We start from the raw sequence: 25,600 nt of genomic DNA, 5'->3' as shown, positions 1-25,600 counted from the left end.
TGCTCGTGCATTCAGTGTGTGTGTGATTCTATATTGACCTCTGAAGCGAGACATTGTGCTTTTGTAACTTTCCTTGATATCGTGGAAACATAATTTATGGCAAAACATTTCTTACTTTCTGTAAAAACAAAATCTGTTGTTTTTACGAAATAAAACTGGAAGCTATGATTGCCAGATTAATTATGTAAAAAATACAGTAAAAATGTAAACATATTTACAGAACAACCTGAACATTTTACAATTTAAAACTGTAATTTACAAAGCAAAAATATTTTTAAACCGGTAAATCCAACCCTTTTCTGCTGCATTAGCAAGGCCATGTTGCTACCTAAATCTGTTTTGAACATATACTGATATCCACCATAAAAATGGTGGTAAAGAAAAAAAAAAACACATGATGAATCAAAGTTCATCACAAGTAGCTTTTCCACACGATGGGGTAAATACTAGTACAACAGAATGTGAGGAACAGATTATGCAATTTATAAAATCTGGATCATGAATATTGATTATGTAACATTTACATTTACATTTAGAAAAGGGTAAAAATGTGCAACCGTTATAATGATGGAGGGATGGAATTAGAAAATAGGTATTTCACTCTTAGAAGAAAAGCTTCTATATAGAACCTTAAATGGTGAACCTTTTAGGGTTTCCCATCATGGGATCATTTGAAGGATTTAGTTTTAATTAATTAATTTAGTTTCGAGTCATTTTTATTGCATCTCATAAACATTTAGCACTAGAAAAAACTGAAATAACATGTTAAACATGAAAGTATTATGCAATCATAAGACATTTATCAGTATATAGAACCTTTTTTGGCATAAAGGGTTCTTCAAAATTTAGTTAAGAACCCATAGGGTTCTATTTAGAACCTTATTATGACCGCCGCTAGCGTAGCTAGCCGGTCATATAGGGATTGTCAAAGTTTTTTTTTTTTTTTTTTTTCGTCACCTTACTGAATTTTTCGTCAACGATACCAGGGACACCGAAGCACCGGGGAACATGAAATTTGGTGGGCATGTAGCCCCACTAGACTTCTAAGGAAAAATTTCGTTTGGTCCCCGGGGGCCACTCCCCCCCCGCGCTGGGCCCCCCCAAACCCCCAAAAATGCAGTTTTTCCTAAATAACTACCTGAACCGTGGCACCGAGGATGAAGAAATTTTTATGGTATGTTGGTCTACTAGACTTTTACGGAAAAATTTCGTTTGGTCCCTGGGGGCCACTTCCCCCCCCGCGCTGGGGCCCCCTTAAATTTTTCGTCAACGATACCAGGGACACCGAAACACCGGGGAACATGAAATTTGGTGGGCATGTAGCCCCACTAGACTTCGAAGGAAAAATTTCGTTTGGTCCCCGGGGGCCACTCCCCCCCCGCGCTGGGCCCCCCCAAACCCCAAAAAATGCAGTTTTTCCTAAATAACTACCTGAACCGTGGCACCGAGGATGAAGAAATTTTTGTGGTATGTTGGTCTACTAGACTTTTACGGAAAAATTTCATTTGGTCCCCGGGGGCCACTTCCCCCCCCGCGCTGGGGCCCCCTTAAATTTTTCGTCAACGATACCAGGGACACCGAAACACCGGGGAACATGAAATTTGGTGGGCATGTAGCCCCACTAGACTTCTAAGGAAAAATTTCGTTTGGTCCTCGGGGGCCACTCCCCCCCCGCGCTGGGCCCCCCCCAAACCCCAAAAAATGCAGTTTTTCCTAAATAACTACCTGAACCGTGGCACCGAGGATGAAGAAATTTTTGTGGTATGTTGGTCTACTAGACTTTTACGGAAAAATTTCATTTGGTCCCCGGGGGCCACTTCCCCCCCCCCGCGCTGGGGCCCCCGTAAATTTTTCGTCAACCATACCAGGGACACCGAAACACCGGGGAACATGAAATTTGGTGGGCATGTAGCCCCACTAGACTTCTAAGGAAAAATTTCGTTTGGTCCCCGGGGGCCACTCCCCCCCCGCGCTGGGCCCCCCCAAACCCAAAAAAATGCAGTTTTTCCTAAATAACTACCTGAACCGTGGCACCGAGGATGAAGACATTTTAATGGTATGTTCGTCTACTAGACTTTTACGGAAAAATTTCGTTTGGTCCCCGGGGGCCACTCCCCCCCCTGCGCTGGGGCCCCCGTAAATTTTTCGTCAACGATACCAGGGACACCGAAACACCGGGGAACATGAAATTTGGTGGGCATGTAGCCCCACTAGACTTCTACGGAAAAATTTCGTTTGGTCCCCGGGGGCACCATATTTCATGTGTATGATTAACTTGACAACCTCTGGGGGTATCCTCTGCTAAGTTTTGTAGAATTTCATCCATGGGGGGGTATAAAATAAATTCATTTATGTGCACATTTAGTGACTGTACACTCATCGGCCTGTAGATGGTGCTGTTGAGCGAAGGGTTGCTGGTTTAGGATGATACTGTCACACACACACATGCAGGAATACAAACAAACGCAAGCATGCACACACACTGACATCCACACGCACAGACACACACCCATACACACACATACAAATCCACATGCACAGACACACACACACACAAACACACACGCGCACACATGTACGCACACATACATACACGCACAGACACACACACACACACACACAGACACACACATACACAAATACACACACATACACACACACACACACACACACACACACACACACACACACAGACAGACATGCACATACTATTACTTTTTTTAGGTATATACATAAACACGCAATACAGCCAAATTACTCCACGTCATTTATTTTTGTGGAAAGCCAGTGCAGGCCTGAGCGGCGGTCATATTTTGTACCGCGATGCGGTACATCTAGTTTAACCTTTTTTTTTCCAAGAGCGTAGACTTCAAAAACAATTATCCAGGACGACTCATCTATTCTATATTGCCAAGAATAATATCTAATCAGATAGAAATGTAATTGATCAAGATGCATGAAGTGACTAAAGAGTAAACATCCCAGAATTGAGCTGGTTTTTAAAAGTCAAATCTTGCCTGATCACCACAGTTCAATGTCACATCAAATGCTCTACACTACTTAAAATAGCTTGAATGTAACTCTACACCCTTGCCTCATTTAGTATACGTGGTTCTATGAATATGCAAATTAGCCCCGCCTCCACTCACTCCCGCCAGCTCAGAGATCCACTGGTTGACGATGTGGTAGTTTGTGACGTAAGAAACACTGATGATTTCAAAACGCATTTTTGAGACTGTCTTTTTGGTTCACTGCAGTTTTAAGGAGAAAATACTCAGCAATGGTGTTGACTTATGAATTTGTACATGGTTTGTCTTAAAGCATATTAAAAACACCACATAGACATTTAAACAACATTAAAAGCTTGATTTTCACCACAGCTGCCTGAGGAACGATGCTGGCTATTTAAAAAATACGTAAATATGTAAAAGCCATCCACAAAGCTGTTTAGACATGATAAGAATGAAATGGATTCTTTCTATAATAATTCTACTTTGAATGACAATGGAAGATTGTTCACATGCAGAAAATGAGCTGCTGACAGTGGACGTTTCTCGTTCTCTGATGTTGATTATTGAAATAATTGTGTTTCTTGGAGACTTGGACAGACAATTAAACAGAAAGTGAAACACCAACAGCGTACCTTTCTTTTGTCAGTACATTTAGAAGAATGGATGACCTTCGAGCTTAAAAACACACACTGAGTTAAAAAACAAACGAACAAAAACATATTCTAAAGCTCACATGACTGGACCAGCTTCCTTTTGTGACGTGTGGACAAACAATGTCATTCACTGTTGGAAAATCCATAAAACTGTACCAATGGCAAGTTTTAAGAGACAGATCTATAACCTGTCCTGCCACCACGTCCTTGACTGCACTCGTGAGACGTAAGCGATTGGCGATAACATTATCATGGACATTCCACCAGGGAAAGTATGGTCACATTTAATTTGTCATGTTATGGTATACATACAATAATAGTCTGCACAAACCACACCAAGTCCTGTCAATTACTGTCTGGTAAACAGTCGCACACGCACGCACACACACGCGCACACACACACACACACACACGCACACACACACACACACACACACACATTTATTTTATTTTTTTGTACTTTATACATATATATATATATATATATATATATATATATATATATATAGAGAGAGAGAGAGAGAGAGAGAGATAGATATATATATTTATTAAGTACAGTATACAATATCATATTATTTTCTATATTTGTTGTGTGTGTATATATACAGTGCTGGTCAGAATTATTTGCCCCCATGGTAAATATGATCAAAGATGGCTGTAAAAAATAAATCTGCATTGTTTATCCTTTTGATATTTTATTTTACAAAAATGCAAAAATCTAACCTTTTATTGAAGTAAAATAATTGAAAGTGGGGGGAAAATCATATTATGAAATAAATGTTTTTCTCCAAAACACATTGGGAACAATTATTTGCCAATGGTCAAAAAAAAAAAAAAAAAAAAAAAAAAAAAGATGATATATATTAGCTTTTTTGGCAGAAAACACTTAAGATGGGTTCGGTCATGTGTAAAATGAAATACTCTGCTGTATCTTTAATGCTCTGGGCCTAATTTTCTGCCAGAGGTCCTGGACATCTTGTTCAGAAACATGGCATCATGGATTCGATCAAACACCAACAGATAAAAAATCAAAACCTGACAACCTGTGCTAGAAATCTTATAACGGGCCATGTTAGGATCTTCCAACAGGACAGTGATCCAAAAACAAACATCAAAATCAAAACAAAAATGGTTCACTGAGCACAAAACCAAACTTCTGCCATGACCATCCCAGTCCCTGACCTGAACCCTATAGAAAATGAGGAAACTGAAACTGAAGAGAAGAAGCGCCAACATGGATCTGGGAATCTGGAGGATCTGGAGAGATCCAAACTCATCCGGCATTATATGAGAAGACTCAGAGCTGTTATCTTGGAAAAAGGAGGTTGCAAAAAGTATTTAATAAAAGGGGGCAAATAATTGTTCCCCAATGTGTTTTGGAGAAAAAAAACATTTGTTTCATAATGTGATTTAAAAAAAAAATTAAATATCAAAAAGATTAACAATGCAGATTTACTTTTTACAGCCATCTTTTGTCATATTTACCAAGGGGGCAAATAATTCTGACCAGCACTGTATATTAATGCTGTCAATCAATAAAAAATTTTTTTAAAACAATTAACCGACTATTTTTAATTAATGGTGATCACATTCATTGAAATGATGAAAGATTCAACATAACATCAGGAACATGTAATAAGAAAGTCAATGTGGTCAATTTTGATTTCTTGTTGACTTTAACATCCGTACCCTTATCGACTGCTTCTGCTGCCCCTACATCGCTCCCTTTCACCCCGCTTGCAGTGGATTTGAAAGCCAAGCACTGGATTTATCGAGCTGTTTTTGACCCCATTAGAGGTTTGAGAAGAGCTGAGTGATTTCACCTCCCCTCTCCGGCTATGTGGATATAATCTCCTAATTACTGGAAGTCTACGTGATGTTTTTCAACCCTGCAGTTATCTGGCTTTTCTTTTTTTTTTCTTTTTTTTTTTTATCTGCATGTGTGTGTTTCATTCAAGACTTTTGAAGTAGCATCTGATGATGTGTTCAGAGAGTTCATTAATGGAATAAAACATGCCAGTGTTTCATTTATTAGATGTTTGTCATGTTTTTCTTCGGCTTAATGTTACTTTTGTAAATGAGCTGTCGTTTACTGTCTTTTTACTTAAATGTATTTCTGTCTTGCCCATTTACTGTTGCACATGATCTCAGTATTGAATATTAAATATTGAATATTTCCCAAATTATCTGGGCTACACAATGATCAGTTTTTGGGATTGACACCGCATTTACTTACAGGTGTGAGTCTTGAAATGCCCCGTTCACACAGCAACTCACAGTATCGTCTCAAATACTGTCTGTTTGAATGTGCAATGGGAGCCAGGCTCATATTCTCTAACCAGTTACCCTATAGCGACAGTGGCAAAAGTAATATCAAAGATGGCGACATCCATTAAACTGAAACTTTAAACTCTGAAACTTTGTCTTATCACTTTTGACACAACATAAGTCCAATCGAGCTGCGAGTTCATCCGTCAAATCTTCATTATCCGACAGCAGCTTTTATATCTGGATGGAGAGCGGAGCATTTGAGTCTGACGGGAGCAGTGACTGGATTTTAAACCTTCAGATGACACACAGCTCATATATCCATATATCCATCCATCCATCCATCCATCCATCCATCGCTTACCGAATTTACCGAAAGCACACATGAAAACACACAACACACATTAAACACTCTCTCAAACATGACGTGACAAATAGTCATCCAGTTTAGTTCCATTCACACAGCGTGGGTTTTCTGACACACTTATGCTGGGTGCACACCAAAAGATTTTTTCATGTCCACAAACATGAGGACAAAAAATCATAGATTTAAGCGTTTTGCTCCTATAGTGTGTGGTGTGCTGTCTTTGTCACACACGAACAGATTTTCAACCAGAGTCTCGACTGTGAACACAGGAAATCTCGCAAAATCTCGCGAGACTTCAGAATAAGCATGGCGGATTATATGCGGGAAGAAATTGCAATGATAGTGTTTGGAATGATTTTCACAGAAAATTCACGTGAACAAACCCATTGTACCCACCATTATATATAACCTTTTATACAGAAATATATTCATTCTTTATTGTCTTTATTTATTCTTTATCGGATTCATTGTCTCTTTAGAAAAAGTTATTTAATCCCTCTATAGAACCTCACTGAACCCTTAACACTCAGCTTCCTGCAAGTGTGTGTGTGTGTGTGTGAGAATGACCGTGTCTTCCATCATCTCGCTTTCTGATTGGATATTTTTTTGTTTCACGTGATAATCTCCAGAACGTGCGCGCGTTTGTCCTCGGAGTTCCCCCCACACATCAGGAATTCTGATCGTAAATATTAAACATGTTGAATGTTTACGATTCGCGATCGGGGCGGCTTCGACGTTCTTCCGAGCAGGTTCGGACACTCTTAACACACCTCACACCAAGGGAAAATCTGATAAGATAATTTGTTGAACCATCAAGATAATCGGGACATAGCTAGGATTGTCGGAAGGGGGGAAATCGGCCCAAAATCAGCCCGATTATCTTTTGGTGTGTATCCAGCATTAATCTATGTACATAAAGTAAAGTGTGCCTGTTAATTTTCAAGTTTATTTTGCAAACCAGGTCAGAATCAAAGTGTATTTTATCTAATACGTAGGTCACTTTCAGCTTGACATTTGTGTCCCACTGGTTCTCAGTAAACAAGACTTCACACTCGAACCTCACATTCAAGCAGCAGACATGAGTTTCTGAGATTCTTTACAAACTGGGAAACAATGTGTTTTTAATTCGTGTGGGGATAAGGGCATAAGGTCAGAAAGTCTAGCTTTAGAAAGGTGTTTCTAGCTCATTTTGTGTGCAGCAAAGAGCACAGCCTGTCCGTGCGTGTCTGTACGTGTCTGTACCTGTCTGTCTCTGCGCCCAGGCCGTGTTCGTGGAGTCTGTGCACTGTCAAGGCTTTTCTTGGTTCAAGGCTGGTGACAGTAGACAGCTTTTCCACTGTGCATTCTCTATTTAATGAAAGATAGAATTTTAGTTGACTGTTTTGTGCAGAATTTCCAATGGATGGTTGGTTCTATAGGCTCTAATAAGTAACCAATCAGCCTGAGCAACCACTCAAAACATCCTAGCAACAGCATAGCAGCACTAACAACCACCAAGAATACACTAACCACTACCTAGCAACCATCCGGAAAATCATAGCAACACTGAGGCCGTGTGTCCACGTTGTACAAGTAGAATGTGACGGTTGGTCAGTGATGGATTTGTCCCGCCCCTCCTCCACTGTGATTGGACGGCTGGGTAAAAAGTGACAGTGATAAGTATTGCATTTTATCCAGAGTTACCCAACTCCCGGCGACTGGTAAAATAACGCTGAGCACTCAGCGTGAAATAGACGCTCAGCGCCTCGTCATGCTGCTGGCATTTTGAAAACATGGCGCTCCCATTGAAAACAACCGGAAAAAAATAAAAAACATTTCCATTTTTGAAAAAATACTATAGCCTCAGGAAAAAAAACGCTTTGGTGGACACACAGCCTAAAAACAACCATCCAGAACATCCTAGAAACAGCATAGCAGCTCTATCAACCACACAAAGCTTAGTAACCACATACTGTAAAACACGCTAGCAACAGCATAGCAGCCCTAACAACCACCCATAATACCCTAAAAACTACCTAGCAACCACCCAACACATCCTAGAATCAGCATAGCAGCTCTATCAACCACACAAAACTCCCCAAAAGCACTTAGTAATCACATAAAACACCTTAACAACAACATAGCAGCCATAACAATCACCCAGAATACCCTAACAACTAACTAGCAACCACCCAGCACATCCTAGAATCAGCATAGCAGCTCTATCAACCACACAAAACTCCCTAACAACCACTTAGCAACAGCACAGCAGCCCTACCAACCACTTAGCAACCACCCAAAACAGCAACAGCATAACAGTCCTAACAACTACTTAGCAACCACCCAAAACAGCAACAGCATAGCAGCCCTAACAACCACATGTAGAATACCCTAACAACTACCTAGCAACCACCCATAACATCCTAGAAACAGCACAGCAGCGCCATCAACCACACAAAACTCCCTAACAACCACTTAGCAACAGCACAGCAGCCCTACCAACCACTTAGCAACCACCCAAAACAGCAACAGCATAGCAGCCATAACATCCACGCAGAATACCCTAACAACCACTTAGCAACCACCAGAACACCCTAGCAACAGCAGAGCAGCAACAACAACCTCCCAAAACACACTAGAATTGTGTTTGTGGGTTTTGCATAGGCCTAGAAAAGAAAGGTTTCTTTAGTTTTCTTCAGAAACTTGGAATTGTTTTGACTTTTAGAGTTAGATTTTTCATTATTTTTCATTCAATCTTATGTCTGTACAGATGCATTTGAAATCGCCCAGAAAACTCTATTGCCATGCACCAGAATATTTGCACTGAGTTCATCTCATTCACTTCCCACAAGCAACCTAAGTGAACAGTGTCTGAAAAATCACCCATAACAATGATGCCATTAGTTCTATCAAGGTGGTTATCTCCGTAATCGTGTGTAAGTCATTTGCTCGGATCCAGTGAAACATCCGTGTTGTTTCTCACTGTCAGACGTTGCCTTCTCATCTGCCACGCTTCGGTCCTCTCCAACCAGACGAATGACGGTCTGAATATATTTCCCCATACAGGCCTGACTCCTAATGTAGATACATTGCTTGTTTCAAACTACACTTATGATGAAATGCAAGATCTTTTGTCTTCTATTCTGTTTCACACTTTTTTGTTGTTTCATTTTATTAGTGTGTTTTCGTCCGATGGGTATATCAGCCATTCACTTTGTGCCTTTGTTTCTCTGTCTAGCCATCCGTCTGTCTCTCTCTCTCACTGTCGATCTGTCTGTGATTCTTTTTCTATCTTAATCATAGATTTTTCTTTCCTCAATGGAAAAAGATGAGCAATACTTGCACTTCTGAATTTTATAAAGAAGAAGTGTAAAAGGAATCAGTATTGTTGCTGTTCTAAAAAAAAAAAAAAAACTCTTTATAAGGGGCTTCTTCTCCAAAGAAGCTTTAGAGAATGTTTTTTTTCCCCCCATCTAAAGAGATATACTTATTTAAAGCCGGAAGAAAGAAGCAAAGAAGATAAACACAGTCTTTCTTTGTCCATATTTGATTAAATTCCCAGTGTTATTGAGCAGTATCAGTTAACACAGAAAGAATCAATATCAGTGTGATACGCTAAGGTTTTATGTGATATCTCAAGTGAGTTTGTTTAGCATTTGAAACACATGCTAGTCTCCGATCCAGACAAGAGCCAACTCTTTCGCAACAATAGTCTAATGTAAAATGATACTGTGGTTGACTGTGCCTTATCTCCACTGCATCCTTGAGCTCCAGATGAATATGTTTCCGTCATGAAAACTCTTGGAGTGTTTGTCCTGGTAATGGATGTGACAGTGTTGATATGTTTGGTCTTGGCGGAATAGATCTGCTAAACTATTCAACAATATTACCCATCTGCTTGCATTGGCATCATTGTATGAGAATTGAACTGAGCTGGACGATGACATTACTGTTTCGTCCAGAGCAGCTGTATAGATAAATTAACTAAATTAACAACTTTTTTACAACAGAAATTAATCAACACTGAACTTATTTAAACTGGAAAATGACACTATTTTCTTCTAGAGCTGCTGTACAGCCAAACAAACTTTATTTTCCTGTTATCACCGTAAAGCTGCTTTGAAACAATCTGTATTGTTAAAAGCGCTATAGAAATAAAGGTGACTTGTCACAGCTGCTGCTGCTGAGCAAATACAGGACTTGCTACTGCCAACATGACATGCTACTGTGAGCAAGAAAAACATGCTGCTACTGTACAATATAGAGTACATGAATTACTGTACCCGTTGCAGATCTATACAGGTGGAGCTGGGGAAGGTGGAGGGTTTCTGAAAGTGTGTTGCAACTGCTACAGCAAATGCTGACCAGTACTTGAAGTTTGAGCAGCGAGCTCATTGGCTACTGATACAGCAGGAACCAATCAGCTGTGCCCTATAGAGAACGATGTGATTGCAAGTAGATTTGGGTTAGAGTTTCATAGCAGAACTTCATATATGGGTGAATCTCATTGAATAAAAAACGTCACCAAAACAAAAAGAAGACAAATAAGTAATTATATTTTGCATTGGTCCAATATGATTTTTTGGATAATATATATATATATATATATATATATATATATATATATATATATATATATACAGTATATATATATATATATATATATATATATATATATATATATATATTTTTTTTTTTTTTTTTTTTTTTATGAGAATAAAACATGGAAAATTATTTCCCCCACAAATTCAGATTATTGTAATACACAAATGAAGATTTTAAATAAATAAACAAATGGTTATTCCCATTAGATTCACAGTACTGTAATATAAGTATCGGATCATTTTAATATTTATAATAATTAGCTTATTATAGCACTTTCTATCAATAAAGTAATTAAAGTTTATTATTAAATTAGAGTTTTTTTTTGTATTACATAAATGCATATATATATATATATATATATATTTGATTTTCTTTATGAAACGTTTTTTTTATTATTATTATTTGTATTTTTTTTATTGTGGTGAGATACTGTGATCCAGATATGTTCTTGAGATGTTGTAAAACATATTTATACACTTGTAAAACTCTGTTTCCCATTTACTTATTATCTAGTGGGTTATTTTCCAAAGTCAGTTTTGTTTTGACTAGGCAAATATAAATGTACACACACTGTGGCCCTCTAATTCTATTAGATATAATGAAAATCCTCAAAACCAGATGAATAAATCTATATCATAACGACCTTCTGTCAAAGTCTGAATCCAAAGCCTTGTGGCTCTCACACTCTAATAGTGCTGATTTCTAAGAGATATGCTAAAAGATTGTCACTAATGGATCCGTGGTGTTAAAGGTCTGAAAAAAATCCCGGTTGCCTGAGTGATAAAGAGAAAAAGGTGACAGCGAGCAGAGAGAAACAGAGTGTAAAGGTGGCTGGATAGGAACAAACAAAGAAATGCGAAAAGAAAAAAAAAGATGAGACAGATGGAAGAAAGAAGGAGGAACAACACTGACTTATCATCCAGACAAAGGCTCCAGTCATGCACCTAATTTAAGGTCGTCCTGTGCTCTGTCTAATTAACTATTTACCAGCTCATCCATCATGAACTCTATTCAGCTTCTTACAGAGACCTCCTCTCCAGATTAAAGAATAAATGTTTCATTACCATGGGCGTGTTCAGCTAAAAATGGCGTTCTGTAGCGTTCATATTCGAGTTTTGTATAATGAGAAAATAAAAGAAGTTGAACATGAATCACCATGAATTCTTTTCCTAAGAAAAGAGAATGGCCACCGCAGCTTGAAAGAAAAGCACAGGCTCACTAGTAGCTTAAAGCTTTATACGTGTTTGCTTTGAAAGGGAGAAAGTGGTGTTTGTCTAGAGATAGAGTCGTAGTTAATCCTCAGAGGGACGCTTTACTGCATGTCCACCTCTTGTCAATTACGCTGTAAGTTCCAAGGCACCGTGTTCACCGCAATTAGATCCTCCTCACAGGCAATATCTGAAATACATTTACATATGATCGTTTATGCAGACTTTAATGCAGACAAAAGTTGTTGATCAAACAGTACTGTACCTGCCCAGGAGGAGCACTAATTAACAGAGCTGGACGGTACGATGTGTTCAGCGCAGGTAATGGGGAAAATGTGCCAAATTTGCTTTACCATTTATAATGTGGTAGGTGTATTTATGAGGTTATCAGTATGCAGGCGTATGCTTTATTTTACAAATGACAGCGAGGTACATGCACAAAAACAAGGACACAGGATGAGGAGGATGATGATGTTTACAATAGTTTTTCACTTAAACAAGAAGTGAGAAATCACAAATTTATGTCTACATTATTGGAATTATGGAAGCTTGTTTCCGCCACTGAATAAAAAAATAAAAATGGTAATTGCGACTTTTTATCTAAACATTCTGACTTTCTTTTCTTGCAATTGTGAGTTTACGTCTCGCAATTCAGAGGGGTTTTTTTCCTCAGAATTGCGTGATATAAAGTCGCAATTGTGTGTTATAAAGTCAGAATTCCAACAATCGCAATTGCGAGTTTATGTCTCACAATTGTGACTTTTTTTCTCAAAATTCTGACTTTTTTTTTGCAATTGCAAGTTTATATCTCGCATTTCGGCAATTTTTTTTAGTTCTAGTCTTTCTATAGGCTACGTTTTTTTCCCCAGAATTGCGTGTTTATATCTCACAAATCTGTTATAATTTTCACAATTGCGTGTTATGAAGTCAGAATTGCGAGATATAAACTTGCAATACTGAGAAAAAAGTCAGAATTGCAAGATATAAGCTCGACAATTACGAGAAAAAAAGTCTGAATTGTGAGAAAAAGTTGCAATTACCTTTTTTATTTTTTATTCTGTGGCAGAAACAAGCTTCCATTGAATTACCACATGATCCTTCAAAAATCGTTTTATTATGCTGATTTTTCTACAAAAATATGAACTGTTTTCAACATTTATAATAATAAGAAATGTTTCTTAGCAGCAAATCAGCATATTAGAATTATTTCTGAAGGATCATGTGATGCTGAAAACTGGAGTAATGATGCTGATTGCATCACAGGAATAAATTACATTTTAAAATAGATTACAATAGCAAACAGTCATTTTAAATTGTAATAAAAATGAAGTATTACTGTATGTCTGATAAAATAAATGCAGCCTTGGTGAGCATAAGAGACTTCTTTAAAATAAATATAAATATTAACTATAACCATTCTAAACTTCTGACAGTAGTGTGTGTACATACATACATATATATATACATATACAGTATACACACAGACAAACATGCACATATTCACAGTATACACATATGATGTAAAATTATATAAAATTACACATACTGTGATTTTGATCATACTGCCCTATAATTCAGGAAATATAATTTTTTATCCAGAATAATAATGTTTGGAACTCTGATATTAAAAATTGCACAATGGATTTTCATAAAATGGTCCACACCCATTACGACGATCCTAAAAGATTTAATTTCTCCTCGATTTCAATTTGAAATCACGCAAAAGTTAATCCAGTTTCATTCCACGCTATAGCTCAAAGCATTTTAATAGTCAAAAGCTGCATAAAATGAGAAGTTACAGCAGCTGGAAACGTGATTTCATACCTTCAACTATGACTTTTAAGCTTATTTTGCTAAGAATAACTTCAAATTTAACAATATCTTCATTTTGTCATTCACAAGACATCCTGTGTCGATGAAAGACTGCAAAGCATCATTAAACTGCATCTAGGAAAGGTCACTCGATTGATGCGGTTCGGTCATTCGGTTGAACACAGAGCTTGTCTGATGCAATAGTATGTGAGATTACCTGGATAAATGAACCTATTGCAGTGGATTCAGTTCATTTAGAGGGATTTGATGAGCGTCTATTGAGTCTCTCACCACGCCTGTAATACTTTCCCCACTATATGCGATGGAATTATTAATTTTTGAGAAAGATGGAATCCACAAATGTTGCATAACGCAGCATCAGCCACATACAGCTTTGACAGTTTGAAGCCTACAAGATACAGGAAGCTGATATTTTCAGTATTCTTATTATATTATTCAATGTGTTTCCATCATCCTGGAATCCATTCAATTACATAATGTGTCAGGGACAAACCCACACGAAATTTGCTCTAAGGTTGCTCTTTCATAGCTCATGAGAATTAAGTTAAACATATTTTGAGAATTCCATTATGTATCAGCGACATCCCTCCTAAAATCCTAAAAGAAATACAAAATAGACACAATTAGAGTCAATTGTTAACACACAGTATGAGTATAGAGCAATAAAATCAAAGCCGCACACTCACAAGTTGAGTTCATGTTGAAATCTCATTAAAATCAGATCTCATTTTGAGATATTTTTGAGATCACTTCAGAAACTCACACGTGAGATTTTTGTTTTCTCTCAAAATCTGAGATACTGGAGCAAAACTTTATTTGATCTTTCTTTTGAGAGAAGATACTTTATTTCCTTCAGGAAGTCACCAAAGTGAAATATATGCATATTGGTTTTATGTTTGGTAACATATTGTTGTTTATTCTCATAGCTGTTGTTGTTTTTCTATGAAAATATACATACATATAATTAATGTATTCCCCATTATATTTATTCTCAAAATTTGAGAATATATTTGTGGGGGTGTTTTAAAATGAGGAGGCAAAGTATGTATGCATATATATATATATATATATATATATATATATATATATGTGTGTGTATGTGTTGGTGTGTGTATGTGTGTGTGTGTGTGTGTGTGTGTGTGTGTGTGTGTGTGTGTGTGTGTGTGTGTGTGTGTGTGTGTGTGTATATATTAAATTATGTGTTTACCTATACTATATTTTTAATTATGAATATACTCATTGCCTTGTGTTAAATACCAAAAATATATATTTTTATTTAAATTTAATTAAGAATAAATACAATTAAAAACTATTTAATTTAACAAATAACACTGATTCTAACTACACAGTATAAATGGCAGGTGAAAATCCAGGTGACTTGATTGGCTGACTCTGATGCTTTCGAAATTAAGCAGACGCACACATCATTGCACACAATTGAAAAAATATATATCGCCCAGCCCTATTGTGATGTTTGAAATCCCAGCACTATCCAGACCATAGCTAGCATGATTCATCCTGTCAACCCATGCGACTTCATAACAGCTGATCCTCTTTCTTCACACCTGCGAGTAGCAGATGAAGCTCTGTATCAGAGAGACCTCTCAGCAGAATGAGTCTCCTTCCAGCAGAGCGCTCTCTGAGAGTCTGCCATATATTCTGATCATCCTCATCATTTGGTTGGATAATAGGAGACTAGAGTGTAAATGACTTGTTTGCCGTCTGTGTAAATATGTATGGTTCTGAAGAGGGTCTGGTTGAGAGTGACAGTCTAAAGGAAAGTTATTACACAAAGCCTTCTTCTGAAAGCTCACCACAATGAATTAGCTTCCCCCGCTCCTGCTGGAGAGCTGCAGGCTGGAATGTTTTCCGCAGTTTAAATACGTTTTCTGATGGACTCGAGGAAAACTGCTTTTCTGAAACAAGAACATCTTGGAGAAAAACACTATTCTGACAAGCTTAAAACACACACACATCTCTGTTAACCATGTCTACTGACTGAAGTGCTTCTAAACTCACTATAGAGAACCATCTTCACCAGGTTTCTGCTTTTGTCTTTGGTGTTGATTTGTATTATTTGCCACTTACTTTACAGAAAGATTACAACACAAATATATGCACATTCTTTAAAAATAAAATTCCTTAAAATTCTGTCATTATACTCACCCGTATGTCCCGTAAGTCATTCTAAGCCATTCTAATTCTCCTTCAGGCAAGAATCAATGGCATCGGTGTTAATGATATCAAACCTGCTGGGTTGTCTCAGAATGTGCCATATTTTAATTTGAAAGCAAGTACAAATTAAATTTGTGAGTTGTAGCAGATGGGAAGATTTTCAGTGGATCATTTAAGTTTTTCTTTCTTTATTTTGAAGCTTGACAGTCATGTCATCAGGAACTTGGGCATTAACTAATGGATATTTTTATAATTGATTAATTGATCAAGTATTTATTTGACTAATCAGATCATATTCAGATCAAATCAGATATTCTGCCAATGCACTGTGCAAGTCTATAAAAATAAAAAGATAGATGTGCACATAAGATCTAGCTACAATGCATATTACAAACAAAAACATACAATAAATATATATTTGTGTCAAGCATTTTAAAGCCAGAAGTATTTCATTCACTTAATTATGAGTCAGAAAACATTCATAAAGCATAAACATTCAAAACAATTTTTTTTTTTTTCTACTGAAAAGATAACAGTTTGACGTGGGTGAGTAAATAATAAAGTATAATAAATAATAACAAAGGTTTTTCTATATACTATTGTTCACTCATTAATGAAATTAATCATATACTTTATAGATGACTACAGCTTGTAGCTAGATCTTAAGAGGCAAAAATCAGACAAACAAAGAGAATGAAAGAAAAAGCTTTCTGAGTGGGCTGTCACCATTTTGCCCACCATTTTGCTCTTACTTTAATTACAGGATTCACAACAAAAAAAACTAAAACATATGTCATTTATCATCCAAATACCAATACCTTCCCACAACACTGTACGGAAATGAAGACATCTTATTCATTTTCCTCTCTCTACCCCAGCAAAACCATCTGCGCGACTAGACTACCCCTCTTTCTCATCCTTAACGCTCTCCGTCTCTCTATGATGGAATATTTAATGTGTTTTCAGTTCAATCAGGTTAGCTCAGCGAGACGGGAGGGGCCACGGAAACCCAATGGGTCTAAACAGTGAGAAGTACGTGACCACCTGGCATCCTAAACAACATCACAACTCCTGTGAGAAAGCACACCGTGAGGAAACACACAAGATGGGTCACGCATGAAACACAGCACTGCAACATATTTTTATTTATTTATTTGTTTTACTTTAATTAATGCAATACCTTTTGCATTGTGGCAAAGAATGACACTATAGAATGCATTGCGCTTGCCGGATGAGAGTTGTGCAGTGAGCTGCTTCCATCCTTTGAGCTTTACGGATTTAGTCGCTGCTGTATGGGTGGAGCACTGCTGTTTTTCAACACCTCCCAGAGCTTCTTGAGATGTGATCTTTAGTTAGATCTGCTCACGAACTCACAAGTGCAAGCACAACAACAAGCATCATCAAGTTATTTGTTAAATCCTAATTAGACCATGGATAATGCAGAACAAATGTGTTGCAACCATTTTCTACAGTGCCCTAATAAAGCTCTGCTGTCCTCTTTGGGTTGAAAACAGCAAAACAGGAAGCTGAACTAAACTCAAGTCTTTATGTTCTTGATTTCAGGACCACGGACAGCGTCTTTCTGAATTACTGTCTGATGTAGGATATAAACCAAATGTGAGACTTAACACTGATACAACTTGATAGAATTAAATTAGTCAGTAAATGCGTGATCCCCTTGACATATTCGTCAATAAATGCAAGGGCAAACTAAAGAATATTACACTGAAAATACCTTTTTGGTTTTACTATAAATGAAATTGATTTATCTATAACAGATATCTTGAGCCTAACATACTCATGTTTAGATATATAAGCTCAATTATAATAAAGTCAGCATATCCATTCACATCTACTTGTATGACACTTTTTTTATGAAGTATGTACGCAGTTGCATTGGATGCTGATAAGGAAAACGTTCAAAATGTTAGATTAGCGTCCCTTTCTTCGGATACTGGTATTGAATGTGCAAACATACCTATTGTAACCTAGGCTACGTTTGATAACTATAATAATATTGTAGATCAAATCAAATACCAACATAGACCGCAAAACAGCATCAACAGAACCGTACGCGCCACTATCAATTTCAACAACAACTATTTCCAATCTTCATTCGCTCCATTCATTGTCCAGCCCTACGTAATTAAATATTCGGGTGTAAAAGCCAATGGCCACTCCCCCAAACACCATATGCAAATAAGTAGACAGGACCACAGCTGAAACAACTCAAAATGACACAGTTTTTATATTTAAACCCCTTTCTTATTGCTCATTAGTAAAACGTTTTCAGATAAATAAAATGATGTACTTCACTCTCCTTTGAGAAGAGTCTCGTCTCCGGTAGGAAACTACTAACCTCAACCATGCATTAACCTATTCAGGTGCACCCAAGCTCGCGCATCCCTTCATGAACGCGCATTAACGAGTTGAGAAACATGCATAACTGCACGAGCCATAGCAATTGTGGTTCTCACTGACAGACTGTTTTCAGTGGGACAGACCGACGTGTCAAACTAGGATGCTTTAAAAACGAAGTGTACGGAAGCAGAAAATGATCGTTTTCTATGGAGAGTTCTGAATATATGACCAAACCGATTCAATAACAATATGTTCCGGGATACAAGCAGCCTTTTCGTCCGTGACAGACATTTGGGGATGCGCGCGGCGTAGCGTATAAATGCGGCAGTTAAAATATATGTAGATATGAAATAAACAATAACGAATTCAACAAATATAACTTTTTAAAAATCATTTCCGTGACTTACCCTCAACAATTAAAGTCTTCATGTTTTATTAATATATCCAGTAAATGAGTAATCCCAGAAAGAGGTCCCCGTTGGACTGGAGAAGACGGTGTTTTCCTCGCTGTGGTAAATTTGAATAATTTGCAAACCTCACGGAAGATGAACCACCATCATCCCTGTCGTTGAAACTTTAGCCGACGGTCGCCGGACAGGCGCGGGACGGAGAGCAGCGTCTCCCGGTGGTTCCTCTCTCAGTCATTTGGGCAGAGACACAATCACAGTAATATCCAAACTCAAATATCTGCTTCTGCCGAAGAGGACCTGCCCGGAGGAATGCCGAAACCTGGCGAAAGTCACACTGGAAGAGGATTAACTACTGTCGGGATGAATCCATATAGACTGTATGGCACATTTCCGGTGAAAGCAGAAGTATTCCAACGACCCGAGTGTCCGTGCAGCCGCGCGGGAGGAACGGGAAGAGGCTGTGGCGCCGTGCGTGCGTGTGTGTGTGTGAGAGAGAGAGAGAGAGAGAGAGAGAGAGAGAGAGAGAGAGAGAGAGAGAGAGAGAGAGAGAGAGAGAGAGAGAGAGAGAGAGAGAGAGAGAGAGAGATTGGGGGGTGGGAGCTAAGAGATGAATACGGGTCATTTTTGCAGACATTTTTATAAACACATCAACAAAATGTATGTAAAATTTTGATAAAATTATATGGATAAATAATTTGTTGTGCCTCCACTTTAGGTCAAACCTTTTTTCCCTATATTCCCTTTCTACAGTAATAAGCTATTCAATCAATTAATCAACCAATAATGACAGCAAGATCTTTTCAAGAGATCCTTGTCAATATTAAGTTCTCTTTTTAATGTGTCCTAACATTAAAATGGCCTTATTTAACTTTATTTTTAGCTTGAGATTGCACAATTAACACATTTTATTAGTCATGTCGAATGCTTAAAATGTACTTTAAAAATCAATGTAAATCACTAAAATGAAACTAGAAAAGCACCCGTTTTACAGAATGATCCATACATTGAATCGTGTTTATTGTCCACCCAAAAAGGAAAATTCTGTCATCTTTTACTCACCCTCAGGCTGTTCCAAACTCTTATGAATTTCTTTCTTCTGCTGAACACAAAAGAAGATATTTTGAAACCAAACAGTTGGGAATCCCCATTGACATCCATAGTATTGACTTCCATAGTAAAAAAAAAAAAAAGAAAAAAGGATGTCAAAAGGGTCCATTTTGGTTTGGTTACCCATATTTTTCAAAATATATGTTGTGTTCAGCAGAAGATAAAAAAAACATACAGGTGAAATATCCCTTTAAGATCTTAATATTCTAGTGTTTTCTTTATCTTTGTTATATATATATATATATATATATATATATATATATATATATATATATATATATTTTTATTATTATTATTTTTTTTTTTATTATTATTCATCTATTATTGTTAAAATATTAGTATAATACTTGACTTATCTTAAAATGTAATTCCACAATATTGTACCCAAATAGTAGTGCAAATAAAGCTCAGCTGAATTAAATAAAATAAAAATAAAAATGTTATAAAGGGAGAGGGTATTGTGGGTTTTTTTAGTCAAAGATTGAGAGAGAGAGAGAGAGAGAGAGAGAGAGAGAGAGAGAGAGAGAGAGAGAGAGAGAGAGAGAGAGAGAGAGAGAGAGAGAGAGAGAGAGAGAGAGAGAGAGAGAGAGAGAGAGAGAGAGAGAGAGAGAGAGAGAGAGAGAGAGAGAGAGAGAGATTAATGTTTTATAGCACAGGAGCAGGAATAGAGCACTAATGAATCTTTTATAGATTTCAGATGCTTTGACGTGCAGAGAATCCATTTGTATAAAACGAAAGCATTCCTGCACATATACACACAGAATTATAAACACAGACACCTGAGGACATACAAACTTTTAGAGAATTATCTTTTATTAACAAAGTTCGGGAGGAGCACGTTCAGATAATCTAACCAATCAGTGCGAGAGGAGGCTTATATATAGAGCCGACTTACCTCGGTTTCACAGCAGTTTTCCAGCATCCCTCCTCAAACCCAACTCCTCACTCTCCATTATTCCTATCCCAGCCAGGGATGGGGGGAGTACTTTGGGTCCGGGCCAGATTCTGAGCTCGGAGCCCTCTCCCCGCACACCATGCCAAATACGCATATTCCATGTACTGATTATTTGTAAGTACTGGTGAATTGCTCCTGCATTTATTTGACCTAAACATATTTGACTGACTGGTTTTAAATACTAATACTAATACTCACTCTACTAACTTTGCAACTTGTCAACTAACTCTCATTAAAGTTAATAGAACGTGTCAGCCACAAATCATTTAATAGAACGTGTCAGCCACAAATCATCAAATTCCTTTGCCTTCATTTAACACACTGCTCCATAAATCAACTGTCTCTGTTAAAAAAAAACAAAAAACGTACAGGTGTGAAATATGAGATGTTCGAACCAGAAAGATGACATTCGAGTTTAATGACTTTGAAGGCCTCTTATGTTACAGTCATACGAAAAGATTTTTGGCTATCCATAGATCTGTTTTCTCACCTCACAGTCTCGTGTGAATTATCCACTGGTTAGGTGTCTCCAATGAGCACAGAACAAAAGAACAAAAGCTATTTCTAAATCAGGCTTTCACTTTCACTTATTTGCATTTCTGTTGGGGTAAAGCATTGCCAAAGCACTGTAAACACAAAGCTTATACGTTTATATATGCATTTGTTTCAAAATATACAACAAAAATACTATGCTCTAAAAAATAAATAAACAACATCTTGATAATGCAAAGAAGAGCTCAGACTTTCTGCAAATGTCTCCTTGAGTGTTCCCCACCAGAAAGACATAAGAATGAATATATAAGTGCTTTCATTTCAGGTGAACGCTTTATTTAACAGTGCACAAAACAGTTACGGTCGATTTCTAGTTGTTTAGCATCTAGGCATTCGTTTATATATGGCTCCCAACATGCAATTATGCAGCATCCAACTAATTTTGTCCATGCATACACATTACCTTGAAGATTCTCAGAAGGTGTTGATTGTGCCGTATTTGATATTGCCTTTAATACTGAGCAATAATTAAGCCTGTGGCTACCAAACACATTTTGCACTAACAAATTAGTGCGGAGTGTAATGAGCAGTGCCAGATTGTGGATGCAATACAGTGTGTAAACTTGAACAGTGGATGAAATTAGCATGTTAATTCAAAAAATAAATAAAATAAATTAACCTGATTAAAAAATTAGGGATATTGTTTTAGGCAGAACAATAGATGCCCCACGGTGACCAAAGAAGATGGAGAAGTCCGTTTTGGATGCTGATTCCCTCTCTTATTGTGTGATGATATATGTCTTGTTGTAGGGCATGTTGTCACATAATGACACAATGGAAACCTGTTGTTTAATGACACAGATTTGAAAGGGATGCCTTTGAAATATGAAATCAAATGCCATCTTTCGACAGTTCTGTATTTAAAATTCTGGGTGATTAAATGGCTTTTTAGCTATTTATTTAAGCAAAAAAAAAAAACACACATTGAAAAAGTTATATACAAAAATCTCAATATGTACTGTCATACAACTGCAACATATAAAGTGGTATTTCATATTAATTATTTATATACCTTGTCCTGATTACAAAGAACAAAGTTCAAACTCTGTTCCAGTCTACATCTATTATTTATTTGACTCTTGTCTGAATGTATGTCCTTGTGGCTTTGTTATGTTCACTTTTCACAATACTATTTTTAGTCTCTAGACAATTACCATGATATTGATATATTTTATTTTGGGGAAAAGTGACTGTTTTGAATTAAGAGTTGATTATAACTCTTGTGACAACTTCCTATTGTAACAAGCCATGTCTCCCCTAGAGAGAAATCCTTGAAAGGATTTAGAAAAGAACATCAAATATGCACCACAGGCGCATGGCATGCTAAATTACTTCTTAAAGATTGTTTTAAACGCAAACATACATTATTTACGATGGCCACAATTTCAGACTTATCCCTTCTCAAGTCTTGAAGAGTTGAAGTGATGAAGAGGCTTTAAGATGACAGAGAGAGCTTTCATGCTGGGAGCTGTTTTTAACCATTTCCATCAGGAACGTCCAGAACTTCCTGCTGGCTGTTTTCTTTATGTCAAATCACAAATCAAATTGTATTAGTTAGGGATCTGCCTGCATGCTGACATGTGAAGAAATCAGGGTTGGTGAAAATATTCTCTGTGAATCATGTATTTATAGTACTTCTGAAGCTCCCGTCCAACTGCAAATTCCTCAAGAGATCTCCATTTATCCAATCACGCAGCTTTTTTAATATTTTTTTTTTTTTACAATTTTGATTATATCACATGACACATCAGTCGAAGTATTAAAAAATCTAATAAAATACACAAGCCTAAAATTCAGGTAGTAAACTGCAGTTTTTATGCACGACGGACAGACAGACAAGCAGACAGACCGATAGGTTGAACGGTGGACAGAACGATAGAATGGTAAATAGAATGACAAATAGAATAAACGAAAGACAAATAGACAGACCGAACAAACAAAGGAACAACAGACAGATAGATAGATAGACAGACAGACAGACAGACAAAAAAAAAAGAATAGACAAATAGACAGACAACAAACGAACGGACGACAGAATGACAGATAAACAAATAGAATAAACGAAAGACAAATAGACAGACGGAACAAACTAACGGTCAGATAGATAGATAGATAGATAGATAGAGATAGATAGATAGATAGATAGATAGATAGATAGATAGATAGATAGATAGATAGATAGATAGATAGATAGATAGATGGCTTCGTTCCAAATCACAAAACTACTGACCACATTTACACCATACACCCTCAGTAAACATGTAAAACAGACCAAAAATGGAAAAAATATTTGCATGATTTGTCGATTTCAAAAAAGCATTTGATTCTATTTGGCACAACGGATTATACACAAACTTTTTAAACAGACATTATAAAATCAATGTATTCGAACAACAAATGTGCAATACAAATTGGCAACAAACATACAGAATTCTTCACCAAGAAAAGAGGAGTGCGGCAGTGCTGTAGCCTGAGTCCAACGCTGTTCAACATCTACATTAATGAACTAGCGGTGCAGTTGGAACAGTCTACAGGCCCTAAACTCACTCTACAGGACAGAAGCATCAAGCTCTCAAAGATAAAGCTTGAAGAGCTCTATACGCCATTAAGAAAAAATTCCAACAAAATGTAATTACCAATTCCAATCTGGTGTAAAATCTTTGATTCAGTAATTCAGCCCATTGCGCTGTATGGAAGTGAGGTTTGGGGTCCACTCAGTGATCAGAGCTACACTAGATGGGACAGACATTCAACAGAAGCCCTACTGCAAAATTATTCTAAAACTACAGAGGAAAACACCCAATAATGCATGTAGGGCAGAATTAGGCCGATTCCCATTGATTGTTAATATGCAAAAAATAATTTGCTCAAATTCTGGATGCTTCTAAAATCAAGTCCCACAGAATCGCCACATTTTAAAGCACTACAAACCCAAGAACTGAATCCCGAAAAAAGTCCTCTCAGTCAGCTGGTTCTGATACTTACTAACCGGACTAACTCTACTAACACTAAACCGTCTCAGACCAGCACTGCTTCTCACACAAACATCAAACTAAACCAAATTATCACCAGTCTAAAAATACATATCTGGAACATTGGGATCAGGAAACTAAAACACAAAGTAAATTACAATTCTATCGAACTCTGAAATCAAATTATGAATTGGAAGAATAGATAACAACATCATATTAGGAGAGGGACAAACAGCAGCACTGGCTGCCAGATATGTGTGTGTGTGTGTGTGTGTGTGTGTGTGTGTGTGTGTGCGTGCGTGCGTGCGTGCGTGCGTGCGTGCGTGCGTGCGTGCGTGCGTGCGTGCCACAGACTGAGAGATAGCAGGTGAATGTGTGTGTAATGTGTGTGTCTGACCTCAGTGTGTTTCCCTACTGCCCAACACAGTGACCCTTAGTAATGTGTGTATTTATTAAAACACTGTGGTATCAAATGTTCACACATATTTTAATTTGTTACACTGTTAATTTGTACAATTCATTTAATTTGTACATTTAAATTTAAGCTATGTTATAATATTATTTTGATGTCTTTATATTTATTCTATGTATTCCAAGCTTTGGCAATATTGTATTATGTACAGTCATGCCTAGATAGATAGATTAGATAGATAGATAGATAGATAGATAGATAGATAGATAGATAGATAGATAGATAGATAGATAGATAGATAGATAGATAGATAGATAGATAGATAGATAGATAGATAGATAGATAGATAGATATTCTGACATGCTGACTCACATATTTCCACTGTCCTTTAAAAAGCTTTTCCAATAACACTCATACAACATAAATATCATAGGACAGGAAATGCAGGATCAATGGTGAGCGTTTCTGCACTAATTACAGGCTCTGTTCCTCCACTGCAATCCTTTTCGTTTAACAAGCATTCATACACAATCCGATGAGACAATCCCATCCCCCATCATTTGTCGACATGACACAGATCCGCCACGCAAAGCTCCACTATCATGGCTTACTGTGCGCGGTGACCTCTGCACTGAGTCCAAGCCCAGATATACATCCTCCTGCACAGTGACACTGTTACTGTTAAAAGCCTGTGACAGCTCATTCTCATCAGCGGCCTAGAAAGACAATATC

The 25,600-nt window shown here is 37.2% G+C and overlaps 1 protein-coding gene across 1 annotated transcript in view; it reads right to left on the bottom strand.

Moving 5' to 3' along the window:
- The window catches only part of rtn4r (reticulon 4 receptor), an 88,624-nt gene extending 69,168 nt beyond the window's left edge, over positions 1-19,456 (bottom strand). The window contains exon 1 of the mRNA XM_082170845.1: positions 18,868-19,456. Within this exon, the coding sequence (XP_082026971.1) occupies positions 18,868-18,889 (22 nt within the window). The 5' untranslated portion in view covers positions 18,890-19,456. The remainder of the gene's footprint in view (positions 1-18,867) is intronic.
- Between the last annotated feature and the right edge of the window lie 6,144 nt (positions 19,457-25,600).

This window comes from Leuciscus leuciscus (assembly GCF_965113295.1).
Source record: "Leuciscus leuciscus genome assembly, chromosome: 5".
NCBI lineage: Eukaryota > Metazoa > Chordata > Actinopteri > Cypriniformes > Leuciscidae > Leuciscus > Leuciscus leuciscus.
The sequence above is the reverse complement of the archived record's forward strand: the minus strand, read 5'-3'. Positions and strand labels throughout refer to the sequence as shown.